This window comes from Carcharhinus amblyrhynchos, chromosome 27 (genome assembly GCF_965287045.1).
Source record: "Carcharhinus amblyrhynchos chromosome 27, sCarAmb.v2.hapA, whole genome shotgun sequence".
NCBI lineage: Eukaryota > Metazoa > Chordata > Chondrichthyes > Carcharhiniformes > Carcharhinidae > Carcharhinus > Carcharhinus amblyrhynchos.
Genome location: NC_137350.1, coordinates 5898443 through 5926018, shown reverse-complemented (window position 1 = coordinate 5926018; position 27576 = coordinate 5898443). Strand labels below are relative to the sequence as shown.

The 27576-nt window shown below is 47.8% G+C and overlaps 1 protein-coding gene across 1 annotated transcript in view; it reads right to left on the bottom strand.

Annotated features, from left to right (window-relative positions):
• The window catches only part of LOC145358997 (voltage-gated inwardly rectifying potassium channel KCNH6-like), a 114709-nt gene extending 89723 nt beyond the window's left edge, over positions 1 to 24986 (bottom strand). The window contains exon 1 of the mRNA XM_080213355.1: positions 24526 to 24986. Coding sequence (XP_080069481.1) covers positions 24526 to 24601 — 76 coding nt within the window. The 5' untranslated portion in view covers positions 24602 to 24986. The remainder of the gene's footprint in view (positions 1 to 24525) is intronic.
• Positions 24987 to 27576: the final 2590 nt, after the last annotated feature.

Sequence of the window (27576 nt, the reverse complement as noted above, 5' to 3'; positions counted from 1 at the left end):
GGCGATGGTGTTCCCATGTGTCAGCTGCCCTTGTCCTTCTTGGGGTAGAGGTCACAGGTTTGAAAGGTGCTGTCAAAGGAATCTCAGTGAGTTGCTGCAGTGCATCTTATAGATGGTACACACAGCTGTCACCGCGTGTCAGTTAAAGAATATAAGTTAAGGTGAATATGATTCTGATTAAGTGAGGCAGCCTCAACCTAGTTGAGTGTTTTTGGAGCTGAACTCACCCAGGCAAGTGGAGAGTTTATCATCACACTCCTAATTGTATCTTGTAGATGTTGGACAGGCTTTGGGGATTCAGGAGGTGAGTTACTCGCTGCTGGATTCTTAGACTATGACCTACTTTTGTAGCCACAGCATTGCTATGGCTGGATCAATTCAGTTTCTAGTCAATGGTAACCCCCAGGAAGTTGACAGTGGGGGATTCAGTGATAGTAATTCCAAAGAATGTCAATGGGTGACATTCGAACATAGAACACTACAGCACAAACAGGCCCTTCGGCCCACAAGCTGCGCCGATCATATCCCTACCTACCAGCCTATCTATAACTCTCAATCCCATTAAATCTCATGTACTCATCCAGAAATCTCTTAAAAGACCCCAACAAGTTTGCCTCTACCACCACCGCCGATTCCACTCACTCACCACCCTCTGAGTGAAAAACTTACCCCTGACATCTCCTCTGTACTTGCTCCCCAGCACCTTAAACCTGTGTCCTCTCGTAGCGACCTGGGAAACGGCCTCCGAGAATCCACCCTATCTATACCTCTCAACATTTTATAAACCTCTATCAGGTCACCTCTCAACCTTCGTCTCTCCAGGGAGAAGAGACCCAGCTTCCTCAACCTATCAGACCTTGCTCCCTCAGCCTTAGATTCTCTGTTGTTGAAGATAGTCACTGCCTGGCACTTGTGTGGAAGAAAATGACTTGCCACTTGCCAGTCCAAGATTGGATGTTGACCAAGTCTCAGTGGGGATTGAAACAAACTGTTTCTGAGGAGCTGCGAACGTTGCTAAGTATTTTGCAACCATCAGTGAACCTCCTCACTTCTAAGCTTGTGATGGGAGGAAGGTTATTGATGAAGGAGCTGAGTGTGGTCGGGCCACGGACACCATCCTAATTCCTGCGCCAATGTCCTGGAACAGAGATGTTTGACCTCCAACAACCGCAATCACCTTCCTTTGCGTGAGCTAGGACTCCAACCAGCCAATCTGCTCTAAATTTAATCTTCCATGTGTCTTTTCATTTCATCCATCTGTCTATATCCTCCTGAAGTCTGTTCCTCCTCACTGTTGCCAGATTTCTGGAATTCATGTCATCTGTAAACTTGGAAATTATACCCCGTGTATGCAAATCCAGTCATTAATATATGTCAATAAATGAGCAGTGGTCCCATTGCTGACCTCTGGGGATTTGAAGAGATTTCTGGATGAGTACATGGGATTTAATGGGATTGAGGGTTATAGATAGGCCTGGTAGGTATGGATACGATCGGTGCAACTTGTGGGCCGAAGGGCCTGTTTGTGCTGTAGTGTTCTATGTTCGAATGTCACCCATTGACATTCTTTGGAATTACTATCACTGAATCCCCCACTGTCAACTTCCTGGGGGTTACCATTGACTAGAAACTGAACTGTAAACTCACAACTCTCTGGAAAAACAACTATCCAGCCACTAATCTATTTTCATATTCTCTTTTCCCCTCTTACTCCCCCGTGGGTTTATGTATTTCACTTGCTCCTCTAACTTTTTAAAATTCTTTCATGGAATGTGGAAGTCACTGGCTAGGCCAACATTTGTTGTCCATCCCTACTTGCCCTGGAACTGAGTGGTTTGCTCGGACTTTTCAGGAGGTAGGGTTATGAGTGAGTCACGATGCTGTGGGTCTGGAGTCACACATAGGCCTGAACAAGGTGAGGATGGCAGATTTCCTTCGCTCAGGGTGAACCAGATAGGTTTTTACAACAATCGATGGCAGTTTCATGGTCACCATTACTGAGACTACGGCTGGAATTTATAGAATCCCTCACTTGGCCCATCAAATTGCACCAATCACAATCCCACCCCGATCTATCCCCACTTATTTAGTCTGCTAACTCCCCTGACACTAAGGGGCAATTTTAGCACAACCAATCAACCTAACCCGCACATCTTTGGACTGTGGGGGGAAACAGGAGCCCCCGGAGGAAACCCACGCAGACACGAGGAGAACATGCAAACTCCACACAGACAGTGACCTCCAGGCGGAATTGAACCCGGGTCCCTGGCGCAGTGAGGAATTGTCCAGCTGCTGACGGGAATCTCTGCTGCCGCTGATGGTGTGCCCCCTGCTGGGGAGGTGGGGAGGGGTGGTGGCTTCACAGCGGTGGGACCAGAAGACCACACCACCAGGGGACGAGTGTGTCACCTCCCACCACTGAGAAAAATGCTGAGGGGAGGCCAGAGAATCGCACCCTCGCTTTCAATGTCAGATTTATTAATCAAATTTAAATACTACTAGATGCCATGGTGGGACTTGAACCAGTGGCCCCTGAGCATTAGCCTGGACATCTAATGCAATGACATCACCACGACACTATCATCTCCCCTCAAACCATACCATCGTCAAGAGACTCCTTTGTGTTTAAAGGGACCTCTTGCTTTAGATGTTTATCCTTTCTCTCTCATGGAAATACAGTGCACCCCTCTCCAAATTTAGTGTTCAATTAATCTCTTGCCTTTCAATTTTTGATTGCAATCTAGCTCGACCAGATCCCTTTGTCCCTCGCTGGCCCTCCTCCAGCTAATTATCTTTAGATTGATTTATTTGTCCAGTTCCTTAACTATTTGAAACTTAATATGCTGATTCCTGTTCCCCAAATGCTCCCCCCGCTGAAATATTGCTCACCGCACTGGTGTAGCATTAGAATTTAATTAATAAACATTCAGACACAAGATGGATCAGTTCAGCAGCAGCAGGAAAGATTGCTTCTGTATTTGGAACTGGTGTAGAGCACTGATTGATTACATTCAATGAAATGCATCTATAATTCATCTGCGGTACTTCTACCGCTGAGAATTTTGATCAATTTAGACTGGATCCCCTTAATCTGAGCCTCAGACCTGAAAGTATCTGACTGCAAGTCGGGATTGACAAAGACTTGAAAGCCTAGGTTTTACAGCTACCTTACTGGGTAGCTCATTGCCTTCTCCCTGCCCCATGCTACAGGGGTGGGTTAGTCTCTCACTAGCCCACTGGCCCTTGTGCCCTCTGAATCCCTTACATGGCCACTTAAGAATTGGTCGCCACACTCCTGGAAGGATGTTAATGCATTGGAAAGGGTGCAGAAGAGATTTACCAGGATGTTGCCCGGTTTGGAGGATATGGACTATGAAGAAAGGGTTGAACAAACTTGGATTGTTTTCATTGGAGCGTTGGAGGATGAATCATAGAACCCTACAGTGTAGAAAGAGGCCCTTCGGCCCATCGAGTCTGCACCGACCACAATCCCACCCAGCCCCTACCCCCATATTTACCCACTAATCCCTCTAAGCTAAGCATCCTAGTACACTAAGGGGCAATTTTAGCATGGCCAATCAACCTAACCCATGCATCTTTGGACTGTGGGAGGAAACCGGAGCCCCCGGAGGAAACCCACGCAGACACGAGGAGAATGTGCAAACTCCACACAGACAGTGACCCGAGCCAGGAATCGAACACAGGTCCCTGGAGCTGTGAAGCAGCAGTGCTAACCACTGTGCTACCGTGCCGCCTTTAGGGGAACCTGATAGAGGTTTACAAGATTATGACAGGCTTGGATAGAGTGGGTAATCAGAGTCTTTTTCCCAGAATCGAAGGGTCAATTTCTCCGGGGGATAGATTGAAAGTGAAAGGGGGGGAAGTTTAAAAGAGATGTAGAGGGCAAAGTTTTTCACACAGAGGGTGGTGAATGCCTGGAACGAGTTGGCGAAGGAGGTGATGGAAGCAGATTCTATAATAATGTTCAAGAGGCACCTGGATAGATACATGAATAGGCAGGGAATGGACCACATAGAAATAAGAAAATAGAGTGGCACCTCTGTCGACGCAAACCTGGTGGGCCGAAGGGCCTGTTCCTGTGCTGTACTGTTCTTTGTTCCTAACCCCAATCTTGCCCTGCTGTAACAGGCTGGTCAACTCAAAGTTTTGCCATCCTCGCTGGCAGTGGAGGGGGTCACGCTGGAGATTTCCAGCCTAAGTTTCCATCTCACTGGGCCTCAGGCCAATCCACATCAAACAAACTGCTCTGAAAACTCTGTTCCTATTTTGACAGCTGTGACAAATTCCATCAGCTGAGACAATCTACAGCATTCAAAATAAAAAAGGTTCTCTCCCTATCACTCCCAATCTTAAATAAATTGTTTAAAAAAAATCCAGGATCTGGATCTGCATCATTGCAGAAAACATTTCTTCCTTGAGCCATGGTCCGTCTGAGTAGTAAGTTTTGTTGAAATCAATGCATTTCCTCTTGAGAAACAGGCTGAAATTTTACAGTCCCGCCTGCCATGGGAATCAGAGCAGGCGAGAGGCAGAACATGGAAAGGTCCACTGATCTCAGCTGGGATTTTACAGTTTCGGGATGAGCAAAGCTGTAAAATCCCGCCCATATTAGTTGTGCGTAAACATTATAACAGGCGAAAACATCCGCCGAAATCTTGCTGCTGTTAATGCTGGCGGGGTCTTACAGTCCCGCCGATGGCGCACTCCCACTTTGGCAAGGGGTGCATTCAACAGGGAACCAGCTGAAGATGGTGGGACGATAACATCCCACTGCCAGTGAGCTGAGTGTCACCTCCTGCTACTGCGAAACATGCCGTGGGAAAGGGAGTTAAACCCTGCCCGTTCCCTCTGCCCACCATCAGTGGTCACCAATGATTATAATCAATCTCCATTCACACAGTTTCATAACTACATAAGAACATAAGAAATAGGAGCAGGAGTAGGCCATCTAGCCCTTCGAGCCTGCCCCGCCATTCAATAAGATCATGGCTGATCTGTCGTGGCTCAGTTCCACATTCCCGCCCTCTCCCCATAACCCTTAATCCTCTTACAAGAAATGTCATTAACACTCCTCACACGGACAGTATTTCCCAAGGAGAAGAATTCTTGCTTAATGTACATGGGGCGGTTTTTTGGGAGTAAGTTCGATTCTCGTGTGAGCTAACCCAATAACCTAGCTCCAGCCGTTAATATTCCAACTTGCCCTCCAGGAGATGTAGGAACTCTGCACCAGAGGTTGCCTGAATGATATCACTAATGCAGACAAGTGGAGACTATTCCATCTCATTTCTTACTTGTACCTTGTAGATAGATGGTGGACGGGCTTTGAGGAGTTGGGCGGTGAGTTACTCTCCACAGGATTCTGAACCTCTTGGCCTACCCTTGTAGCCATTTACATGGCTAGTCCAGCTCAACGTCCTGGAAACCCCCCAGGAAGTTGATAGATGGACTGATGTGGTTCAGGAGGGCAGTTCACCACCACTAACACAAAGGGATGGGCAAAAATGCTGGCATAGCCACATCCCATGGAAGAATGAAAAAGTTGACCAAGTCATTGTGATTCAAATCTCTTGTGTGATTGAAGTTCTGAGGGAGAGGTCTCTCTGAGTTTGATTGAGAGTGTGTCCAAGGTTGAAGGGGTGGTTGATATCTGCCACAGACACATGACCATTGATTTTTCAGTGGGCAGTAGTGACCCTCAGCATTCTATTGTGGCCACCCGCTCCATTGTCATTCTCACCAGAGATACAAGACCAGGCTGGTCATGTTACACCAGGTCAGAAGGAAGTGGCCATGTAATGTGGATGAACTATACAGCACGGGCTGCTGCATCTCTGGATGGCTTCAAAATTTTGACAAACAGAACAAAATGTGTAATTACCACGAATATCCTGTTAGTTCCGGATAATACTCATTTGCTGTTTCATCGTACATAAATTGTCTGTTCATTTATAGACTGAAATGCAGTCTACATGTGTAGGTGTCAGACATGGGCCAGCAATAGCACTCCTGCTTCGGAGTCAGGAGGTAAAGGTTTGACAATCCGGACATTTCAGTGCTAAGGGAGTGCTGCACTGTCAGAGGCACCTGTTTCAGAGGAGACATTACACGGAGGCCCTGTCTGCACTCTCAGTGGCGAAATTAGAGATTTGAAAGCATTGAGTCTCTAACAGTGCAGAAGGAGGCCATTAGGCCCATCGAGTCAGCACCCACTCTCTGACATCCACCCAGGCTCTATTCCCATATCCCCAAGTATTTACTCCACTAATCCCCCAAAGCTGCACATCGTGGGGCACCAAAGGGCAATTTAGCATGGTCAATCCACCTAACCGGCACAAGTTTGGACTGAGGGCGGAAACTGGAACAGCCGGAGGAAATCCACTCAATGCATGGGAGAAGGTGAAATTCTACGCAGTCACCCAAGGCCAGAATGAACCTGGGTCCCTGGCTCTCTGAGAACATAAGAACATAAGAACTAGGAGCAGGAGTCGGCCATCTGGCCCCTCGAGCCTGCTCCGCCATTCAATAAGATCATGGCTGACCTTTTTGTGGACTCAGCTCCACTTGCCCACCCGCTCACCATAACCCGTAGTTCCTTTACTGTTCAAAAATTTCTCTATCCTTGCCTTAAAAACATTCAATGAGGTAGCCTCAGCTGCTTCACTGGGAATTCCACAGATTCACAACTCTTTGTGTGAAGAAGTTCCTCCTCAACTCAGTCCTAAATCTGCTCCCCCTTGTTTTGAGGTCATGCCCCCTAGTTCTAGTTTCACCCGCCAGTGGAAACAACTTCCCTGCTTCTATCTTATCTATTCCCTTCATAATCTTATATGTTTCTTTTAGATCTCCCCTCAATTCCAATGAGTGTCATCCCAGTCTACTCAGTCTCTCCTCATAAGCCAACCCTCTAAAGTCCAGTGACGTTAGTCCACCTAGTGAATCTCCTCTGCACTCCCTCCAGTGCCAGTATATCCTTTCTCAAGTAAGGAGATCAAAACTGTACACAGTAACTCCAGGTGTGACCTCACCAGCACCTTATACATAACCTCGCTGTTTTTAAATTCTAGTAATGAAGGACAAAATTCCATTTGCCGTCTTAATTATCTGCTGCACCTGAAAACCAACATTTTTGATTCTTGCGAAAGGACCCATGTTCCAGGTCCGTCTGCACAGCAGCATGCTGCAATTTTTTACTATTTACATAATAGTCCATCTTGCTGTTATTCCTACCAAAATGGATGACCTCACATTTACCAACATTGTACTCCATCAGCCAGACCCTCGTCCACTCACTCAGACTATCTATATCCCTTTGCAGACTTTCAACGTCCTCTGCACACTTTGCTCTATCACTCATCCTTAGTGTCATCTGCGAATTTTGACACACTACACTTGGCCCCCAACTCCAAATCATCTATGTAAGTCGTAAACAATTGCGGTCCCAACACTGATCCCCGAGGCACACCACTAGTCACTGATCGCCAACCAGAAAAACACCCATTTATCCCCACTCTTTGCTTTCTGTTAGTTAACCAATCCATGTTATTACCCATAACACAGTGCACCTTTATCTTATGTAGCAATCTTTGGTGCGGCACCTTGTCAAATGCCTTCTGGAAATCCAGATACACCACATCCACAGGTTCCCCACTGTCCACTGCATATGTAACGTCCTCAAAGAATTCCACCAAATTAGTCAAACGCGATCTGGCCTTCACGCTGAGCCTTCCCAATGGGATAACTGATATCTGGATGTCTCATGATTTCTTCCTTGATGATAGATTCAAGCATTTTCCCTGCTACAGAAGTTAAACTCACCAGCCTATAGTTACCCGCCATTTGTCTACCTCCTTTTTAAAACCAACCACTGTGCCAACCTACTACCCCTGGAGGAAAAGATTTTCCTAAGAAAAACAGGAAATTTTTGTCACCGACCCATATTAATTTTTAGACTAATTTCACGGTGGCAGCCTTTGTGATCATTTCATTGTTGTTTGTTGGATCTTGCTGTGCACAAATTGGTTGCTGTGTTTCCGGCAGCGGCCGTACTTCAAAAATGCTTCACTCGCTGTGAAACGCCCCCCCCAAGGGCAAGCTACAGAAGTGCAAGTTGTGTTTGTTTTCATCCAGTTCAGGGTAAGAAGGATCTGGAGTGACAAGTGAGGTAGGGATAAGGGGGTAGGGATCGTGGTCGGTGCAGACTCGATGGGCCGAACGGCCTCTTTCTGTACCGTCCTCTATGATTCTACGAGGTACTGGGCTAAACGGGATGCGGCGAGAAGGGGGCAGACTCTCTGTTCGGCCCCTGGGGCTTGCGGAAATCTACCTCGATTTTGGGCAGGATGAGAGACCTCTCCCATCCATAGGGGACGGCGTGGCTCGTTTTTAGGGGGAGATGGACCCTGGGGATGATTTAACACAAAAAAGAAACCACCCCCCCCGCCACCGACCTTTGTACATCTCTGAGTGATGAAGTCATAAACCAGAATTCAGTCCCTCCCGTTGCTTGCACCCCGAACTGGGAAAGCCGGAATGGTGACTTTGCTGGAGGTTATTGTGGTACAGGCAGTGCCAGAGTTATAGCTCAGAGTGTCTCTAAATTCACACACAATCCAATTCAGGAATTTGCAATCCAAATCATATCACAGCAGCTGCCACGGATATCACCCTGCACGTATTATGTGGATTTGAATTTCACTTTTATTTTTGTACAGGCAGTAGAAATATAAAACATGCCTCACAACATAGAACATCCACCCGGGAAACTTGACTGAATTCATGCTTTGCAGAGATAATATTGGCAGGCAGGAGCGCCTGCATTAACCAGGATTAAAAATATTTGAGGCATGCAAAACAAATTCAGAATTATTGAATGAGGAGAGGTTCAAGGGAGGCAGTCACTAGATCCTATTGCATGGAGCTGTCCCTAGAATCCATCATTCTTAAAGCAGCACCATCGAACCAGAACATTTCGTAGCCAAGAGAGGCCATTCACCCAACTCTGCTCTGAAATTTACTATTGAAACATTTTCCTTCAGATAGTGCTCTCCAAATCGTAACTCACAACTTACAGGACGGAAAAGGGCCAAATAGATTATGTTCCACTCACGCCTACAGGAAGTAGGATTCTCATCTTCCCTCCAACCCCTGGATATTTTGCCAATTATCGGCAACTTGTGTTCCCGGGTCATCATTCCTCCTGCCTCCGAAAGCAGTTTCTCCCCTTAATCTGGTTTCCAATGGGGGTACCATAAGCATAGAGATGGGTCAAGGGTGGAGGAGGAAAAACACATTGTTAAGATGGCGGCGCGGGCTCGTTGGGCCGAAGGGCCTGTTTCCTGTAGCTGTGTTGTTCTTTGTTCTCTGTCAAGACCCATCGTTGTATGAAAAACTCTGTTGAACTCTTCCCCCCCTCAACTTCTTTCCTCTCAGGGAGGGTGTCTACAAAACCCTCAATTCCAGCACTATCCATCTGCCATTAGCCTCCTTTGTGAAGGAGCGTGGGCGTCTCTCTCTCTCTGTTTCGGAGAGAATTGCCTCTTCACAGCAAGCAGAGACTGAGTAAAAAGTAGGAAGGGCGCAAAGACTATTTGCATCAGATTGCTTACATTTAAATGTAGCTACAGGGTTCGGTTCCCCCGCCACCCCCCCGCAACCACCCCCTCCCTCTTGGCTGCCTCCCAGCTCACTGGCATGATATCACACCGGTGAGAATCACCAGCTCTCTGCAGTAGCAAATCCAGTGCCATAGCCAGGCGGGAGTGGGTGGGGTAGGGGGGGCAGGATTAGGGGCCATTGAAGCCCCTGGGTGCACCCGGAAGTGTCCACCTGGTGCCCTGGCAGTTGGGCACCTAAGTATGCCAGGGCAGTGCCAAGGAGTGGGGCCTGAATGCGGACGGGGCTATGACGGGGGGTGGACGGGGGTGTTATGCACAATGATGGCGGGGAGCGGGGGGGGGGTTAAAAGCAGGGGATGCCTATACGAAGGGGGGAGGTCGCGCAAGGGAAGTGGTTGTGCGAGAGGGTCTATGCAAAGGAGGAGCCGTGCTGGGATGTGTTGTTGAGGGAGTTGTGACAGGGTCGGGGTTGGGGGGGGAACATGTCAGGGGGTCTGCCAGGGGACCCAGTGGGAGAGTCATGATGCCCGAATGCCAGTGGCCGTGTCGATGTCGGGGGGAGGGTGCTAACAATGCTGTCACTGATCTTATGGGGGGGGGCGCAAGGGGTCCGATGTCCATGAAGGGGATGGGTAGGTGGGCAGAGGACTGGGAGATCAGGGCTCCCCTAGCACCCAAGTGTTCTGAAGCTGGCTTCACTGGCGTGGTTAACCCCACCATCCACCCCCCCCCCCGACTCCTCTCACTCCCCCTCCACCCCCCCCACTGCCCCCTCCCCCACCCCCGCCCCCACTCCACCTGCACTAAGCTCCCAGCTGTCAAAGAAACTGACAAGAGTTCGGGAAGTTTGCAGTGCGGAGTTTGCCCAGTAGGCTGGCGCGGAGGATTCCCGTCCCCTTTACACACCGTTACCACTTGAAATCCATATCACTCACACGTGGGTAATATTAGGGCAAATCAAACAGTTTTCATTCCAAATGGAACTTTTGGGAACATCTCCCTCACCTGGGACACTGACAGGGGGAAGGTCAATGCTGATGGCAGTGCCAATCTCAGAGGATATGTAAGGCACTGCGCCCAGTAAGCACCAATGCTGGGTGGCACAGTCAGTGTGAGCACTGAGAGACATAGGGCAGTAACTGGAAATGTGTCCCTTCGGAATGGTCTTGTTGCCACTGTTAATCTCCGGTCACTGCGTGTTCTCAATATTCCACTGTCGATATCCTGCTATCGTTCTGACATCCTTTCATCACACCTCCATTTCGCTAATGTAGTTTTACATTCTCCGGACGATACTGATCCTTTTCTCATGAAGCTGTCTTGGACCGCTGGGCTCTTGTAGCCAAACTCCACAGCTCCTTATCTCTGTAACCCCTTCCAGCTCTACAACCTTCCAAGATATCTGTGCTTCTCCAAGTCTGGCCTCTTGAGCAAACTCATTGTTGTTGTACCGCCAGTGCTGTGCTTTCCAATGTCTTGGCCCTAAGCTCTGGAACGTCCTCCCCAAATCACTCCACCTCTCCTTAAAACCTGCCGCTGACTAATTAATTGTTTGACAAAATCCCACTTTCTGAATGTGGCTGAGTCTTAAATATAACCTGATAACAATCCTTTCGATTTGAGTTATTATTGTCACGTGTATTAGTATACAATGAAAAGTACGGTTTCTTGCGTGCTGTACAGACAAAACATACCGTTCATAGAGAAGGAAAGCAGACAGTGCAGAATGCAGTGTTACAGTCATAGCTAGGGTTGTAGAGAAAGATCAGCTTAATGCAAGATAGGTTCATTCAAAAGTCTGCCAGCAGCAGGGAAGAAGCTGTTCTTGCGTCCATTGGTATGTGTCCTCAGAATTTTGTATTTTTTTTCCCAAGGGAAGAAGGTGGAAGAGAGAATATCCGGGATACATGGGGAGCAGCTTGGGAAATGTTACTTTCAAAGTTGCTAATCAGTGATGTCGGAGATAATCAACAATGTTGGGGGGGTGATTGGTGATGTCAGGGGGTAATCAGTGATGTGGGATGATTGGCAATATTGGGGGATAATTGGCAGTGTCAGAGGGTAATCTGCAATGTCAAGGGGTAATCAGCAATATTCGTAGAACCCTACAGTGCAGAAAGAGGCCCTTCAGCCCATCGAGTCTGCACCGAATACAATCCCATCCAGGCCCTACCCCCATATCCCTACATATTATACCCACTAATCCCTCTAACCTACACATCCCCCTGGACACTAAGTGGCAATTCCTTAGCACGGCCAATCAACCTAACATCTTTGGACTGTGGGAGAAAACCGGAGTACCCGGAGGAAACCCACGCAGACACGAGGAGTATGTGCAAACTCCACACAGACTCCACATATTGGAGGGGGGGTAATCATGGTGTCGGAGGTAATCAGCAATGTCGGCACGTAATTGGCGGTGTCCAGGGGTAATTGGCATAGCCTGGGGGTAATTGGCAATGTTGGGGGGTAATTGGCAGAGTCTGGGGGTAATCGGCAATGTTGGGGGGTAATTGGCAGAGTCTGGGGGTAATCGGCAATGTTGGGGGGTAGTTGGCAGAGTCCGGGGGTAATTGGCAGAGTCCGGGGGTAATTGGCAGAGTCTGGGGGTAATTGGCAGTGTCCGGGGGTAATCGGCAATGTCGGGGGGTAATTGGCAGAGTCTGAGGGTAATTGGCAGAGTCTGGGGGTAATTGGCAGAGTCTGAGGGTAATTGGCAGAGTCCGGGGGTAATTGGCAGTGTCTGGGGGTAATTGGCAGTGTCCGGGGTAATTGGCAGAGTCTGAGGGTAATTGGCAGTGTCCGGGGGGTAATTGGCAGAGTCTGAGGGTAATTGGCAGAGTCTGGGGGTAATTGGCAGAGTCTGGGGGTAATTGGCAGAGTCTGGGGGTAATTGGCAGTGTCTGGGGGTAATTGGCAGAGTCTGGGGGTAATTGGCAGTGTCTGGGGGTAATTGGCAGAGTCCGGGGGTAATTGGCAGAGTCTGAGGGTAATTGGCAGAGTCCGGGGTAATTGGCAGAGTCTGAGGGTAATTGGCAGAGTCCGGGGGTAATTGGCAGAGTCCGGGGTAATTGGCAGAGTCTGGGGGTAATTGGCAGAGTCCGGGGGTAATTGGCAGTGTCCGGGGGTAATTGGCAGAGTCCGGGGGTAATTGGCAGAGTCTGAGGGTAATTGGCAGAGTCCGGGGGTAATTGGCAGTGTCCGGGGTAATTGGCAGTGTCTGGGGGTAATTGGCAGAGTCCGGGGGTAATTGGCAGAGTCCGGGGGTAATTGGCAGTGTCCGGGGGTAATTGGCAGTGTCCGGGGGTAATTGGCAGAGTCTGAGGGTAATTGGCAGAGTCCGGGGGTAATTGGCAGTGTCCGGGGGTAATTGGCAGAGTCCGGGGTAATTGGCAGAGTCCGGGGGTAATCGGCAATGTCGGGGGGTAATCGGCAATGTCGGGGGGGTAATTGGCAGCGCCTGGGGGTAATTGGCAGAGTCCGGGGGTAATTGGCAGAGTCCGGGGGTAATCGGCAATATCGGGGGGTAATCGGCAATGTCGGGGGGGTAATTGGCAGCGCCTGGGGGTAATTGGCAGAGTCCGGGGGTAACTGGCAGTGTCTGGTGTGGAACGAGCAGAATGATTAGTTTCAGCATCAGTTTCCTGACTCTAACTCGGGAAATTAAAAAGGCACCTGTTTTAATAATGCAAATTCTGCCACAATGTTAGCTGATGAGCTTATTTAATTAAAACCATTCAACTGTGTCAACTACAAGTAAATATTCCACTTGATAGAACATAACAACCCTTTTCCCATGTGTGTTGTAGCTCTGTTAGCAGCGCTATCCTGTCTGGGACTGAATGCCATGTTTTCCCAAGGCCATGCCCCAGGCTTGGGCGCATAATCCAGGCTGAAACATCTGTGCAGTACGGAGGAGTGCTGCACTGCCAAAGGCGCCGGGCAGGTGGCATTGTCACCCCTAGACTAAAAAAATCCCACCCGAGGTTAATGAGCCTCTGTGTGGCCTGAGTCCCACCCATTCCCATGGCCAGAGGGGTGGGAACATTTGCCCCACTGACTTTCAAATGAAGAATTAAAATGAGGGCCCGGCTACCCTCTCAGGTGGCAAATAGTAAGCCCCACGGCATCATTTGAATTCTCCTGGGCAATCGTTCTGTCAAACAACATCACAAAAACAAAGTATCTGCTCACAGTCACATTGCCGTTTGTGGGACCTTGCTGTGCGACAATTGGCTGATGTGATTTCTACATTTCAGAAAGCACTTTGGGACATCCACAGGTCACAAAAGGTGCTAAATTAAAATAAGCCTTTTTATTCTTTCAGGTTAATATGACAGGGTAGGTTCAGCCCAAAACTAAGAGGATTGCCCATGGTGGGAGAGGCTTGCTGCGTTTTACTATTTCCTTTCTCTATACTGTGAACAGTTTTGGTCCCGTTATCTAAGGAAGGATGTCCTGGCATTGGGAACGGTTCAGAGAAGGTTCAAGAGGCTGATCCTGGGCACGGGGGATTTTCCCATGAGGTTGGGACTGTACTCATTGAAGTTTTGAAGACTGAGAGATAACCTTAATGAGACATATAGGATTTTCAGGGAGCTTGACAGGGGAGATTTGATCGAGGTGCATAACGTTTTGATGGGTATAGACAGAGTGAATGCAAGCAGGCTTTTTCCACTGAGGCTAGGGGAGAAAAAAATAACAGAGGGCATGGGTTAAGGGTGAAAGGAGAAAAGTTTAAAGGGAATACTGGGGGGGGGCTTCTTCACGCAGAGAGTGGTGAGAGTGTGGAATGAGCTGCCGGATAAATGCGGGCTCACTTCTAACACTTAAGAAAATCTTGGATGGGTTCATGGATGAGAGGGGTGTGGGGGGATATGGTTCAAGTGCAGGGTCAGTGGGACTAGGCAAAAAATGGTTCGGCACAGACAAGAAGGGCCAAAAGGCCTGTTTCTGAGCTGGAATTTTCTATGGACAGGGTAGATGCTTCCCTCTGTGGGTGAGTCTAGAACAGTAAAAAGTCTCACTACACCAGGTCAAAGTCCAACAGGTTTATTTGGTAGCACGAGCTTTCGGAGTGTTGCTCCTTCTTCAGTTGAGTGTCGCTCCTTCTCACCTGAAGAAGGAGCGACGCTCCGAAAGCTTGTGTTGTCAGATAAACCTGTTGGACTTTAACTTGGTGTTGTGAGACTTCTCACTGTGCTTACCCCAATCCAATGCTGGCATCTCCACACCGTGGTGCGTCTCGGACCAGAGGACATAATCTCAGAATAAGGGGTTGCCCGTTTTAAGACAGAGATGAGGAGGAACTTCTTCTCTCAGAGGGTAGTGAATCTGCAGAATTCTTCACTGCAGTGAGATGTTGAGGCTGTGTTGTTAACGCTGAGATGGGCAGATTTTAATCAGTAAGGGAATCAAGGGATAAGGCGGGAAAGTAGAGTTGAGAATTGTTATATCAGATCAGTCATGTCCCATTGGATAGCAGAACAGACTTGATGGGCTGAATGGCCTACTTCTGCTCCTCCTGCATCTTTGGTCTTATTTGTTGAATTAAACAACCATTTCCCAGCTTGGGGAAACATTGTAAGGGACTGGGGAGTCATTGACAGTAATGGATATAGGTTGTGTTTCTAGCCCTCACTCACGCTCTCTCTCCTTACCGCGTTGTCCCTTGTGTTGCAAGAACACATCAATACAGCACCCAAAAATATTCTTCACATTTAAGCCTATCAGCATAGCATTTACCATGGAGGGACATCACGACAGATCCCCGATCTCTGTCCACACTTAACACTCACTTGGCGACATTGCTTGGATAAGAGTCCAGGAGCAGACTCTGTGCCTCAGTTTCCTCTCCCTATCTCAAGGTGCCGCTGCCAATTTAAATGTCATTTCCACATGTGGCCAGATAACTGAACGCATAGCTCGAAGAAAGAGCCAAGAATCTCCTGGTTTGCTGTGGCGTAGTGTGACACTGCTGGCTGATGAGTAGAGGGGGAGATCACACAATCTGAAGGGAACTATCCAGAAAAGTCTGGCGATTGTGTGCTAAAAATCAGGCAGAACAATGCAAAAAACAAAGTTTTCTTCAGAGATGATCTGGTTTTCAATCCCATCTCTCACACAGATGGAGAAAGTCTCAGCGTCTCAGACTGCTTGACACAGTGATTAGTGATTGGTACTGCACCAACACAGATTTAGAGACAGATTTCCATTACTGAGGGATTTAGACTGGGAAATTTTCTGAGTTAGCAGACTTGCCTCAATTTAAAGAGACCAGTTAGACCCAATTTTCATTCCGAAGAGTGAGATAAGGCTCCAGCCTGCTGACTCCAGAAGCAGGTCCTAGGCAGCCACCAGGCTGGGCGCGTGCCTGCAGACCCCCTACCTACCTTTAGTTAACTGGGATTTTGTCCCAGGTGTTTTAGAAGCTGTTAGGCCCTCAAAGCTTCATCCCTCATATGTTTTCATACCCCCTTGCCACCTCCATAAGCAATGTGTTTCCCTGAAGTGCGACGCACAGTCTACACCTGTTGGACCTGAGGTCTCCAGAGTTAGCCCGACACCACAAAAATTCTACCCAGAATGTTCATCCACAGGAAGAACCACCAACCTCTCTTACACTGATGAAGATCTTCCCACATCTTTGCACCTCCTCCATAAAAGACAGTTTCAGTTGTGTGTTTAAAAGGTTTCGCTCTTGCTATAAATCTCAACTCTATTCATCAAAATCAATTAAAATGACACAGCCAGCTCAGCTTTAACATATGGTTTTCACAAATGTTATCAGCATGCTATGTTTTGAGGACATTCTCAGTTGTGTAGAATTTCAGTAAAGTACTGGTGGGGATGGGTCTGTCACTGTATAACACTGGGGTACAGTACTGGTGGGGATGGGTCTGTCACTGTATAACGCTGGGGTACAGTACTGGTGGGGATGGGTCTGTCACTGTATAACAGTGGGGTACAGTACTGGTGGGGACGGGTCTATCACTGTATAACGCTGGGGTACAGTACTGGTGGGGATGGGTCTGTCACTGTATAACACTGGGGTACAGTACTGGTGGGGAAAGGTCTGTCGCTGTATAACACTGGGGTACAGTACTGGTGGGGAAAGGTCTGTCGCTGTATAACACTGGGGTACAGTACTGGGTGGGGATGGGTCTGTCATTGTATAACACTGGGGTACAGTACTGGTGGGGATGGGTCTGTCGCTGTATAACACCGGGGTACAGTACTGGTGGGGATGAGTCTGTCACTGTATAACACTGGGGTACAGTACTGGTGGGGAAAGGTCTGTCGCTGTATAACACTGGGGTACAGTACTGGTGGGGAAAGGTCTGTCGCTGTATAACACTGGGGTACAGTACTGGGTGGGGATGGGTCTGTCATTGTATAACACTGGGGTACAGTACTGGTGGGGATGGGTCTGTCGCTGTATAACACCGGGGTACAGTACTGGTGGGGATGGGTCTGTTGCTGTATACCACTGGGGTACAGTACTGGTGGGGACGGGTCTGTCGCTGTATAACACTGGGGTACAGTACTGGTGGGGAAGGGTCTGTCACTGTATAACACTGGGGTACAGTACTGGTGGGGATGGGTCTGTCACTGTATAACACTGGGGTACAGTACTGGTGGGGATGGGTCTGTCACTGTATAACACTGGGATACAGTACTGGTGGGGATGGGTCTGTCACTGTATAACACTGGGGTACAGTACTGGTGGGGATGGGTCTGTCACTGTATAACACTGCGGTACAGTACTGGTGGAGACGGGTCTGTCACTGTATAACACTGGGGTACAGTACTGGTGGGTTTGGGTCTGTCACTGTATAACACTGGTGTACTATGCCGGTGGGGACAGGTCTGTGACCGTATAACACTGAGTTACAGTACTGTGTGGACGTGTCTGTTACTGTATAACATTGGGGTACTGTACTGGTGGAGATGGGTCCATCACTGTATAACACTGGGGTACAGTGCTGGTGGGTTTGGGTCTGTCACTGTATAACACTGGGATACAGTACTGGTGGGTTTGGGTCTGTCACTGTATAACACTGGGATACTGTACTGGTGAGGACACATCTGTCACTAATTTTGATTTTGATTTGATTTATTATTGACACATGTATTAGTATACAGTGAAAAGTATTGTGTCTTGTGCTCTATACATACAAAACATACCGTTCATAGAGTAGGAAATAAGACAGTGCAGAATGTAGTGTTACAGTCATAGCTAGGGTGTAGAGAAAGATCAACTTAATGTGAAGTAAGTCCATTCAAAAGTCTGACAGCAGCAGGGAAGAAGCAGTTCTTGAGTCGGTTGGTACGTGACCTCAGACCTTTGTGTCTTTTTCCCGAAGGAAGAAGGTGGAAGAGAGAATGTCCAGGGTGAATAATGTCCTTAATTATGCTGGCAGCTTTGCTGAGGCAGCAGGAAATGTAGACAGAGACAATGCATGGCAGGCTGGTTTGCGTGATGGATTGGGCTACATTCACAACCTTTTGTAGTTCCTTGCGGTGTTGGGCACAGCAGGAGCCCATACCAAGCTGTGATACAACCAGAAAGAATGCTTTCTTTGGTGCATCTGTAAAAGTTGGTGCGAGTCATGGATGACATGCCAAATTTCATTGGTCTTCTGAGGACGTAGAGGCGTTGGTGGGCTTTCTTAACTATAGTGTCAGCATGGGGGGACCAGGACAGGTTGTTGGTGATGTGGACACCTAAAAACCTGAAGCTCTCAACACGGGTGCAGTACTGGTGAGTTTGGGTCTGTCACTGTATAACACTGGGGTACAGTACTGATGGGGATGTGTCTGTCACTGTATAACACTGGGATGTAGTACTGGCGGGGACAGGTGTGTCACTGTACCACACTGGGATACAGTACTGGTGGGGATGGGTCTGTCACTGCATAACACTGGGGTACAGTACTAGTGGGGATGGGTCTGTCACTGTATTACACTGGGGTACAGTACTGGTGGGGACGGGTCTGTCACTGTTTAACACGAGTACAGTACAGGTGGAGACGGGTCTGTCGCTGTATAATGACAGGGGACAGTACTGGTGGGGACGGGTCTGTCGCTGATTAACACTGGGGTACAGTACTGGTGGGGCTGGGTTTGTTGCTGTATAACACTGGGGTACAGTATGGGTGGGGTTGGGTTTGTTGCTGTATAACACTGGGGTACAGTACTGGTGGGGCTGGGTTTGTTGCTGTATAACACTGGGGTACAGTACTGGTGGGGCTGGGTCTGTCACTGTATAACACTGGGGTACAGTACTGGTGGGGACGGGTCTGTCACTGTATAACACTGGGGTACAGTACGGGTGGGGTTGGGTTTGTTGCTGTATAACACTGGGGTACAGTACTGGCAGGGACGGGTCAGTCACTATATTACACTGGGGTACAGTAATGGTGGGGACAGGTTTGTTACTGTATAACACTGGAGTACAGTACAGGTGGAAACGGGTCTGTCGCTGTATAACGTTGGGGTAGAGTACTGGTGGGGGTGGGTTTGTCGCTGTATAACACTGGGGTACAGTACTGGTGGAGGTGGATCTGTCACTGTATAACACTGGGGTACAGTACTGTTCGATATGGATCTATCATTGATATACACTGGTGGGGACAGGTCTGTCACTGTATCACACTGGACTACAGTACAGACGGGATTGGGTCTGTCACTGTATAAATCAGATACAGTACTGGTGGGGATGGGTCTGTCACTGTATAACACAGATACAGTACTGGTGGGGATGGGTCTGTCACTGTATAACACTGGGGTACAGTACTGGTGGGGATGGGTCTGTCACTGTATAACAGTGGGGTACAGTACTGGTGGGGACGGGTCTGTCACTGTATAACACTGGGGTACAGTACTGGTGGGGACGGGTCTGTCACTGTATAACACTGGGGTACAGTACTGGTGGGGACGGGTCTGTCACTGTATAACACCGGGGTACAGTACTGGTGGGGACGGGTCTGTCACTGTATAACACTGGGGTACAGTACTGGTAGGGATGGGTCTGTCACTGTATAACACTGGGGTACAGTACTGGTGGGGACGGGTCTGTCACTGTATAACACTGGGGTACAGTACTGGTGCAGACGGGTCTGTCACTGTATAACACTGGGGTACAGTACTGGTGGGGACGGGTCTGTCACTGTATAACACTGGGGTACAGTACTGGTGGGGACGGGTCTGTCACTGTATAACACTGGGGTACAGTACTGGTGGGGATGGGTCTGTCGCTGTATAACACTGGGGTACAGTACTGGTGGGGACGGGTCTGTCACTGTATAACACTGGGGTACAGTACTGGTGGGGATGGGTCTGTCGCTGTATAACACTGGGGTACAGTACTGGTGCAGACGGGTCTGTCACTGTATAACACTGGGGTACAGTACTGGTGGGGATGGGTCTGTCACTGTATAACACTGGGGTACAGTACTGGTGCAGACGGGTCTGTCACTGTATAACACTGGGGTACAGTACTGGTGGGGATGGGTCTGTCACTGTATAACACTGGGGTACAGTACTGGTGGGGACGGGTCTGTCTCTGTATAACACTGGGGTACAGTACTGGTGGGGATGGGTCTGTCGCTGTATAACACTGGGGTACAGTACTGGTGGGGACGGGTCTGTCTCTGTATAACACTGGGGTACAGTACTGGTGGGGATGGGTCTGTCACTGTATAACACTGGGATACAGTACTGGTGCAGACAGGTCTGTCACTGTATAACACTGGGGTACAGTACTGGTGGGTATGGGTCTGTCACTGTATAACACCGGGGTACAGTACTGGTGCAGACGGGTCTGTCACTGTATAACACTGGGGTACAGTACTGGTGGGTATGGGTCTGTCACTGTATAACACTGGGGTACAGTACTGGTGGGGATGGGTCTGTCACTGTATAACAGTGGGGTACAGTACTGGTGGGGACGGGTCTGTCACTGTATAACACCGGGGTACAGTACTGGTGCAGACGGGTCTGTCACTGTATAACACTGGGGTACAGTACTGGTGGGTATGGGTCTGTCACTGTATAACACTGGGGTACAGTACTGGTGGGTATGGGTCTGTTGCTGTATAACATTGGGGTACAGTATTGGTGGGGATGTGTCTGTTACTGTATAACATACTGGGGTACAGTACTGATGAGGACAGCTCTGTCACTGTGTATCACTGGGGTACAGTACTGGTGGGGATGGGTCTGTGACTATATGACACTGGGGTACAGTACTGCTGAGGACAGGTCTGTCATTGTATAACACTGGGGTACAGTACTAGTAGGAATGGGTCTGTCACTGTATAGCACTTGGGTACGTACTTGTGGGTATGGGTCTGTCACTATGTGACACTTGGGTACAGTATTGGTGGGTAATTGTCTATTGGTGCATGCAATTTGAGGTGATTAAGCATTTGTTTTAGAAAATATTATTAAGTGCAATTCTCCCCAGAGTCTCTTTTGAGTAACATTAAACAACAGACAGATTTCAAGATAACAGAAAGTATTGAATTGAAACCCTATTGTCAGTGTATAAGGAGTGCTCATTGTTTAAATCTCCTAAATTTCTCCCACTCCCTCTTCCCTCTAGTTTAGACTCCCCTACTGCTGGGTTTGCTGGATTGGCCTCACTAAATTGCCCCTTGGTGTTCCGAGATGTGTAGGTTAGATGGATTAGCCATGGGAAATGTGTTGGGTTACTGGGATGGGGCAGTGGAGAGGTCCTGAATAAGTCATACTGTCAGAGTTGGTGCAGACTCAACAGCCTCCCTCAGCACTGGAGAGATTCTAGGCTCTACAAATAGGAAGAGGATTAGTGATCAGGGGGCATCATGTCCCCAGTCCAGAGTCTAATCTTTGTTGACTGTCTAGCCTCACAGGCGCTGATTGGCAGTTTGGACAATATTCTAAAGGCATCTCCTTGAACCACATCCCAGGGTGTATCAGTTTGGGACAAAACTGGGTGAGATTTTGGCCAGGCGCTGCTCTCTCCTTCCATCATCAGAAATGGAGGTGCCAGTCCATTCCCCAGCTCCTGCCCCCTATAGGAGGAGGTCTTGCCATGCATCCTGCCGATATCTCTCAGCTCAACAGTGAGCCAAGAAAAAATAAAGAGAGGACGCTTCAGTTGATGGGACCAGTGCCCCAAACTCTTGGGTGCATTGGAAGTGCTCAACTAGCTATACACTTTATCAGAAACCTTTCCCAACAGAAAACCAAGCTATCTTCTCAATGGAGACATGGTTGATGGGCTGTCACAGTGTTAGCTGTGCACAGTGCCCTGTTTCTGAGGCTGGATGTTGCAAGTTCAAGTTTAAGTTTTTTTAAGTTTATTTATTGGGGCACAAGTAGGCTTACATTAACACTGCAATGAAGTTACTGTGAAAATCCCCTAGTCACCACACTCCAGTGCCTGTTTGGGTATATTGAGGGAGAATTTAGCTTGGCCAATGCACCTAACCAGCACGTCTTTCAGACTGTGGGAAGGAACCGGAGCACCCAGAGGAAACCCACGCGAATACCTGGAGAATGTACAGACTCTGCACAGACAGTAACCTGAGCCAGGAATGGAACCTGGGTCCCTGGCACTGTGAGGCAGCAGTGCTAACCACTGCGCCACCCTGAAGAGGCATAAACACGAAATGTAGGAAGGAACTTTGGTTGAATGCTGTTTTGTCTTTCGGAGGAGGGTTAATCTGAGATCTTGCTTGCATTCATAAGGTCCCATGACGGTATTCAAACAAAAGCTGATGGTCTCTGGGGCACTGGCCAATATTTATCCCTCGTCACTAAAACTAATTATCGGTTATAATCATATTGCTGTTAGTGGGAGCTCAAACTAGCTGCCACATTTCTTACATTCTCACAGTGACTATACTCCAAAACTACTTCATTAGCAGTAAAGTGCTTTTGAGATTAACCCAAGTCACAAAGTGCGATTTAAATGCAATTTTTTTCCTTTGATAACCTAAACATAATTGACAATACACTCTTGCTGTGACCGGGGGGGGGGGGGGGGGGGGTGCCACAGAAAGTATTTCCATCTTGCTGCCAAGATGCTGAATAAAATCATTGCGAAACTATACACATTCTATTGTGAAATTCTCTGATTGTCAGTCCATGAATTGTATTCCTGCTGTCCCTGACTGGGGGAAGTAGCGGGGTAAGAGAGATTGATTCCCCAATGAAAGCACAGCACATTTAACAGGACAGAACAATAGGCAATAGCAGTGAGTGAACGTGTGTGTGTGTGTGTGTGTGTGTGTGTGTGCGTTTCTTTGTGTGTGTGTCTATATGTGTGAGAGTTTGTATATGTGAGAATGTATATATAGATATATGGTGTGTACATGTTAATGTGTGTGTGAGTATATATAGTGTGAGAATATATATGTGCTGTGTGTGAATGTGTGTGTATAAATGTCAGTGAGAGTTTGTACGTGTGTAAATGTGTGTGTGGTAATATATACACATACATACTATGTGGCATGTGTGTGAATGTGTGTGTGAGTATATATATTTTTATCCACGTATTTGATGTGGGTGTGAATATGTGTAAGAATATATATCTCTATACATGGTGTGTATGTGAATGTGTGTGCATATATATAAAACATTGTGTGTGTGAATTTGTGTAAGAATATATATGTCTATACATGGTGTGTGTGTGGTGTGTGAATGTGAGTGAGAATATATATCTCTATACATGGTGTATGAATGTGAGTGAGAATATATATCTCTATACATGGTGTATGAATGTGAGTGAGAATATATATCTCTATACATGGTGTGTGAATGTGAGTGAGAATATATATCTCTATACATGTACATGGTGTGTGAATGTGAGTGAGAATATATATCTCTATACATGGTGTATGAATGTGAGTGAGAATATATATCTCTATACATGGTGTGTGAATGTGAGTGAGAATATATATCTCTATACATGGTGTATGAATGTGAGTGAGAATATATATCTCTATACATGGTGTGTGAATGTGAGTGAGAATATATATCTCTATACATGTACATGGTGTGTGAATGTGAGTGAGAATATATATCTCTATACATGGTGTGTGAATGTGAGTGAGAATATATATCTCTATACATGGTGTGTGAATGTGAGTGAGAATATATATCTCTATACATGGTGTGTGAATGTGAGTGAGAATATATATCTCTATACATGGTGTGTGAATGTGAGTGAGAATATATATCTCTATACATGTACATGGTGTATGAATGTGAGTGAGAATATATATCTCTATACATGTACATGGTGTATGAATGTGAGTGAGAATATATATCTCTATACATGGTGTGTGAATGTGAGTGAGAATATATATCTCTATACATGGTGTGTGAATGTGAGTGAGAATATATATCTCTATACATGGTGTGTGAATGTGAGTGAGAATATATATCTCTATACATGGTGTGTGAATGTGAGTGAGAATATATATCTCTAGACATGTACATGGTGTGTGAATGTGAGTGAGAATATATATCTCTATACATGGTGTGTGAATGTGAGTGAGAATATATATCTCTATACATGTACATGGTGTGTGAATGTGAGTGAGAATATATATCTCTATACATGTACATGGTGTGTGAATGTGAGTACGCCTGCACCATCCTCACAGCCAGAAGGAACCGCACTGGCGTCAGTTTCACTGTCAGTTTCCATTAACTGAATGCTGTCTCCACTCGGAGCTCTGGGCAATAGCCGGAGCTCCACAGGGAGCTGCTGCACCCACAGGTTCTCTCTCGCCTGGCTGGGATGAGTGCACACTTGTTCCGTGTCATTGTTCCTCTGCCTGCCTCCCTGCACACAGCTCCTCTGCCACGTTTAAAAGAGATCGTCACTTACTCTGCACCTCGAACTTGCGGATGATGGTGTCCAGGTAGGTGTTCTGAGGCGCCACATGGCCCCTGCGAACCGGCATCTTGTCGCCAGGTCTCCGATCAGCTGCTAGTGTCTCAGAGCAGGCACCTCGCCTCCTGCTCCGTGTCCCATCCTCTTGCTGCGCTGTGTGGAGAGGCAAGCCCGCCCTCCAGCCAGCTGCCTGTTCACTGTTACCAAGACACCGGCCTCCAGGGAAATCCAATCTCCAGCATCCCTCTATCACCTCCCCAAAAAAAAACCTACAACGCGATGAAAGCCCTCATCTCAGACGGGAGAAGGGGGGACAATGACACAAGGAGAAGGAATCTCTGTGCTGATTAAAGAAACAAAGACACGCTCCGGCTAAAACGGATTGGAATCAATACAGAAATTCAATCTTTTCCCCCTCCGAACTGCAGCGTGAAGAAACAGCCAGAATTAGTGATTTGCCAGCTAGGTGCTGCACAGCTCATATTTAGGGTTGTACACCAATTAATCATCAGTGCAGTCCGGCTTCTGTTTATGTCCCTTTTTTCTTAAAGCAAGCATTTCACCAGTTCCAGGGGCGGCTCCTCAAGTGGAAATGACTTGTAAAACTCACTCCAAATTCTCACTAGATGTTCTTCTCAATTTATGGATGGGGGTGGGGTCAAACCAAGGTCACACCAGAATCACTTTAAAGGGGAAACAATCCGGCTGGAGAATAAAATCCTGGTTTTTTTGTGTGTTTGCAAATATGTAAAGTATTTTTAAATGGGCTTCACATTGTTGTCATGGAATTCCACCCAGTGCTAATCCCGAACCAAACATACATCTGTCTACATTCTTCACACAGACAGTTCCCTATGATTCTTCCGATTGCCCTGTTCAAAATTTAAGGGGGGGATGGAGGAATGTATCTAAACTTATATATGTTTAAAAATAAGTCAGTCCAGTGAAATTTGAACCCATGAGGTAAGAAATATCAGTGCCAGGAAAAGAAATACTTCCCAACTCAACCATCCAGTGTCAGCTATATACACTCCCAGGAAAGAACAGGTACAGCATGGGGTTAGATACAGAGTAAAGCTCCCTCTACACTGTCCCCCATCAAACACTCCCAGGACAGGTACAGCACGGGGTTAGATACAGAGTAAAGCTCCCTCTACACTGTCCCCATCAAACACTCCCAGGACAGGTACAGCACGGGGTTAGATACAGAGTAAAGCTCCCTCTACACTGTCCACCATCAAACACTCCCAGGACAGGTACAGCACAGGGTTAGATACAGAGTAAAGCTCCCTCTACACTGTCCCCCATCAAACACTCCCAGGACAGGTACAGCACAGGGTTAGATACAGAGTAAAGCTCCCTCTACACTGTCCACCATCAAACACTCCCAGGACAGGTACAGCACGGGATTAGATACAGAGTAAAGCTCCCTCTACACTGTCCACCATCAAACATTCCCAGGACAGGTACAGCACGGGGTTAGATACAGAGTAAAGCTTCCTCTACACTGTCCACCATCAAACACTCCCAGGACAGGTACAGCACGGGATTAGATACAGTGTAAAGCTCCCTCTACACTGTCCCCATCAAACACTCCCAGGACAGGGACAGCATGGGGTTAGATACAGAGTAAAGCTCCCTCTACACTGTCCCCATCAAACACTCCCAGGACAGGGACAGCATGGGGTTAGATACAGAGTAAAGCTCCCTCTACACTGTCCCCCATCAAACACTCCCAGGACAGGTACAGCACAGGGTTAGATACAGAGTAAAGCTCCCTCGACAGTGTCCCCATCAAACACTCCCAGGACAGGGACAGCATGGGGTTAGATACAGAGTAAAGCTCCCTCTACACTGTCCACCATCAAACACTCCCAGGACAGGTACAGCACGGGATTAGATACAGAGTAAAGCTCCCTCTACACTGTCCCCCATCAAACACTCCCAGGACAGGGACAGCATGGGGTTAGATACAGAGTAAAGCTCCCTCTACACTGTCCCCATCAAACACTCCCAGGACAGGGACAGCATGGGGTTAGATACAGAGTAAAGCTCCCTCTACACTGTCCCCCATCAAACACTCCCAGGACAGGTACAGCACAGGGTTAGATACAGAGTAAAGCTCCCTCGACAGTGTCCCCATCAAACACTCCCAGGACAGGGACAGCATGGGGTTAGATACAGAGTAAAGCTCCCTCTACACTGTCCCCCATCAAACACTCCCAGGACAGGGACAGCATAGGGTTAGATACAGAGTAAAGCTCCCTCCACACTGTCCCCCATCAAACAATCCCAGGAGAGGTGCAGCACGGGGTTAGATACAGAGTAAAGCTCCCTCTACACTGTCCCCATCAAACACTCCCAGGACAGGTACAGCACGGGGTTAGATACAGAGTGAAGCTCCCTCTACACTGTCCCCCATCAAACACTCCCAGGAGAGGTGCAGCACGGGGTTAGATACAGAGTAAAGCTCCCTCTACACTGTCCCCCATCAAACACTCCCAGGATGGGGAAGATATAGAGTAACGCTCCCTCTACACTGATCCCATTCAACTCTCCCAGAGCAGGTACAGCACGGGGTTAGATACAGGGTAAAACTCCCTCTACACTGTCCCCCATCAAACACTCCCAGGACAGGTACAGCACAGGGTTAGATACAGAGTGTTTTTTATCCATTCGTGGGACATGGGCATTGCTGCCGGCCAGGATTTATTGTCCATTCTGAGTTGCCTGAGAGTATTTGAAAATTAACCACATTACTGTGGCTCTTCCCTAAAGGACATTATTGTACCAGATGGGTTCTTCCAACAATCAACAATGGTTTCATGGTCATCAGTCGACTTTTAATTCCAGATATGTTTATTGAATTCCAATTCCACCATCTGCCATTGCAGGATTCGAACCCAGGTCTGCAGACCATTAGCTGAGGTTCTGGATTAATAATCTAGCGATAATACTACTAGGCCATCGCTTCCCCATAAAAGCTCCCCCTACACTGTCCCCCATCAAACTTTCCCAGAACAGGTATAGCATGGATTTAGATAC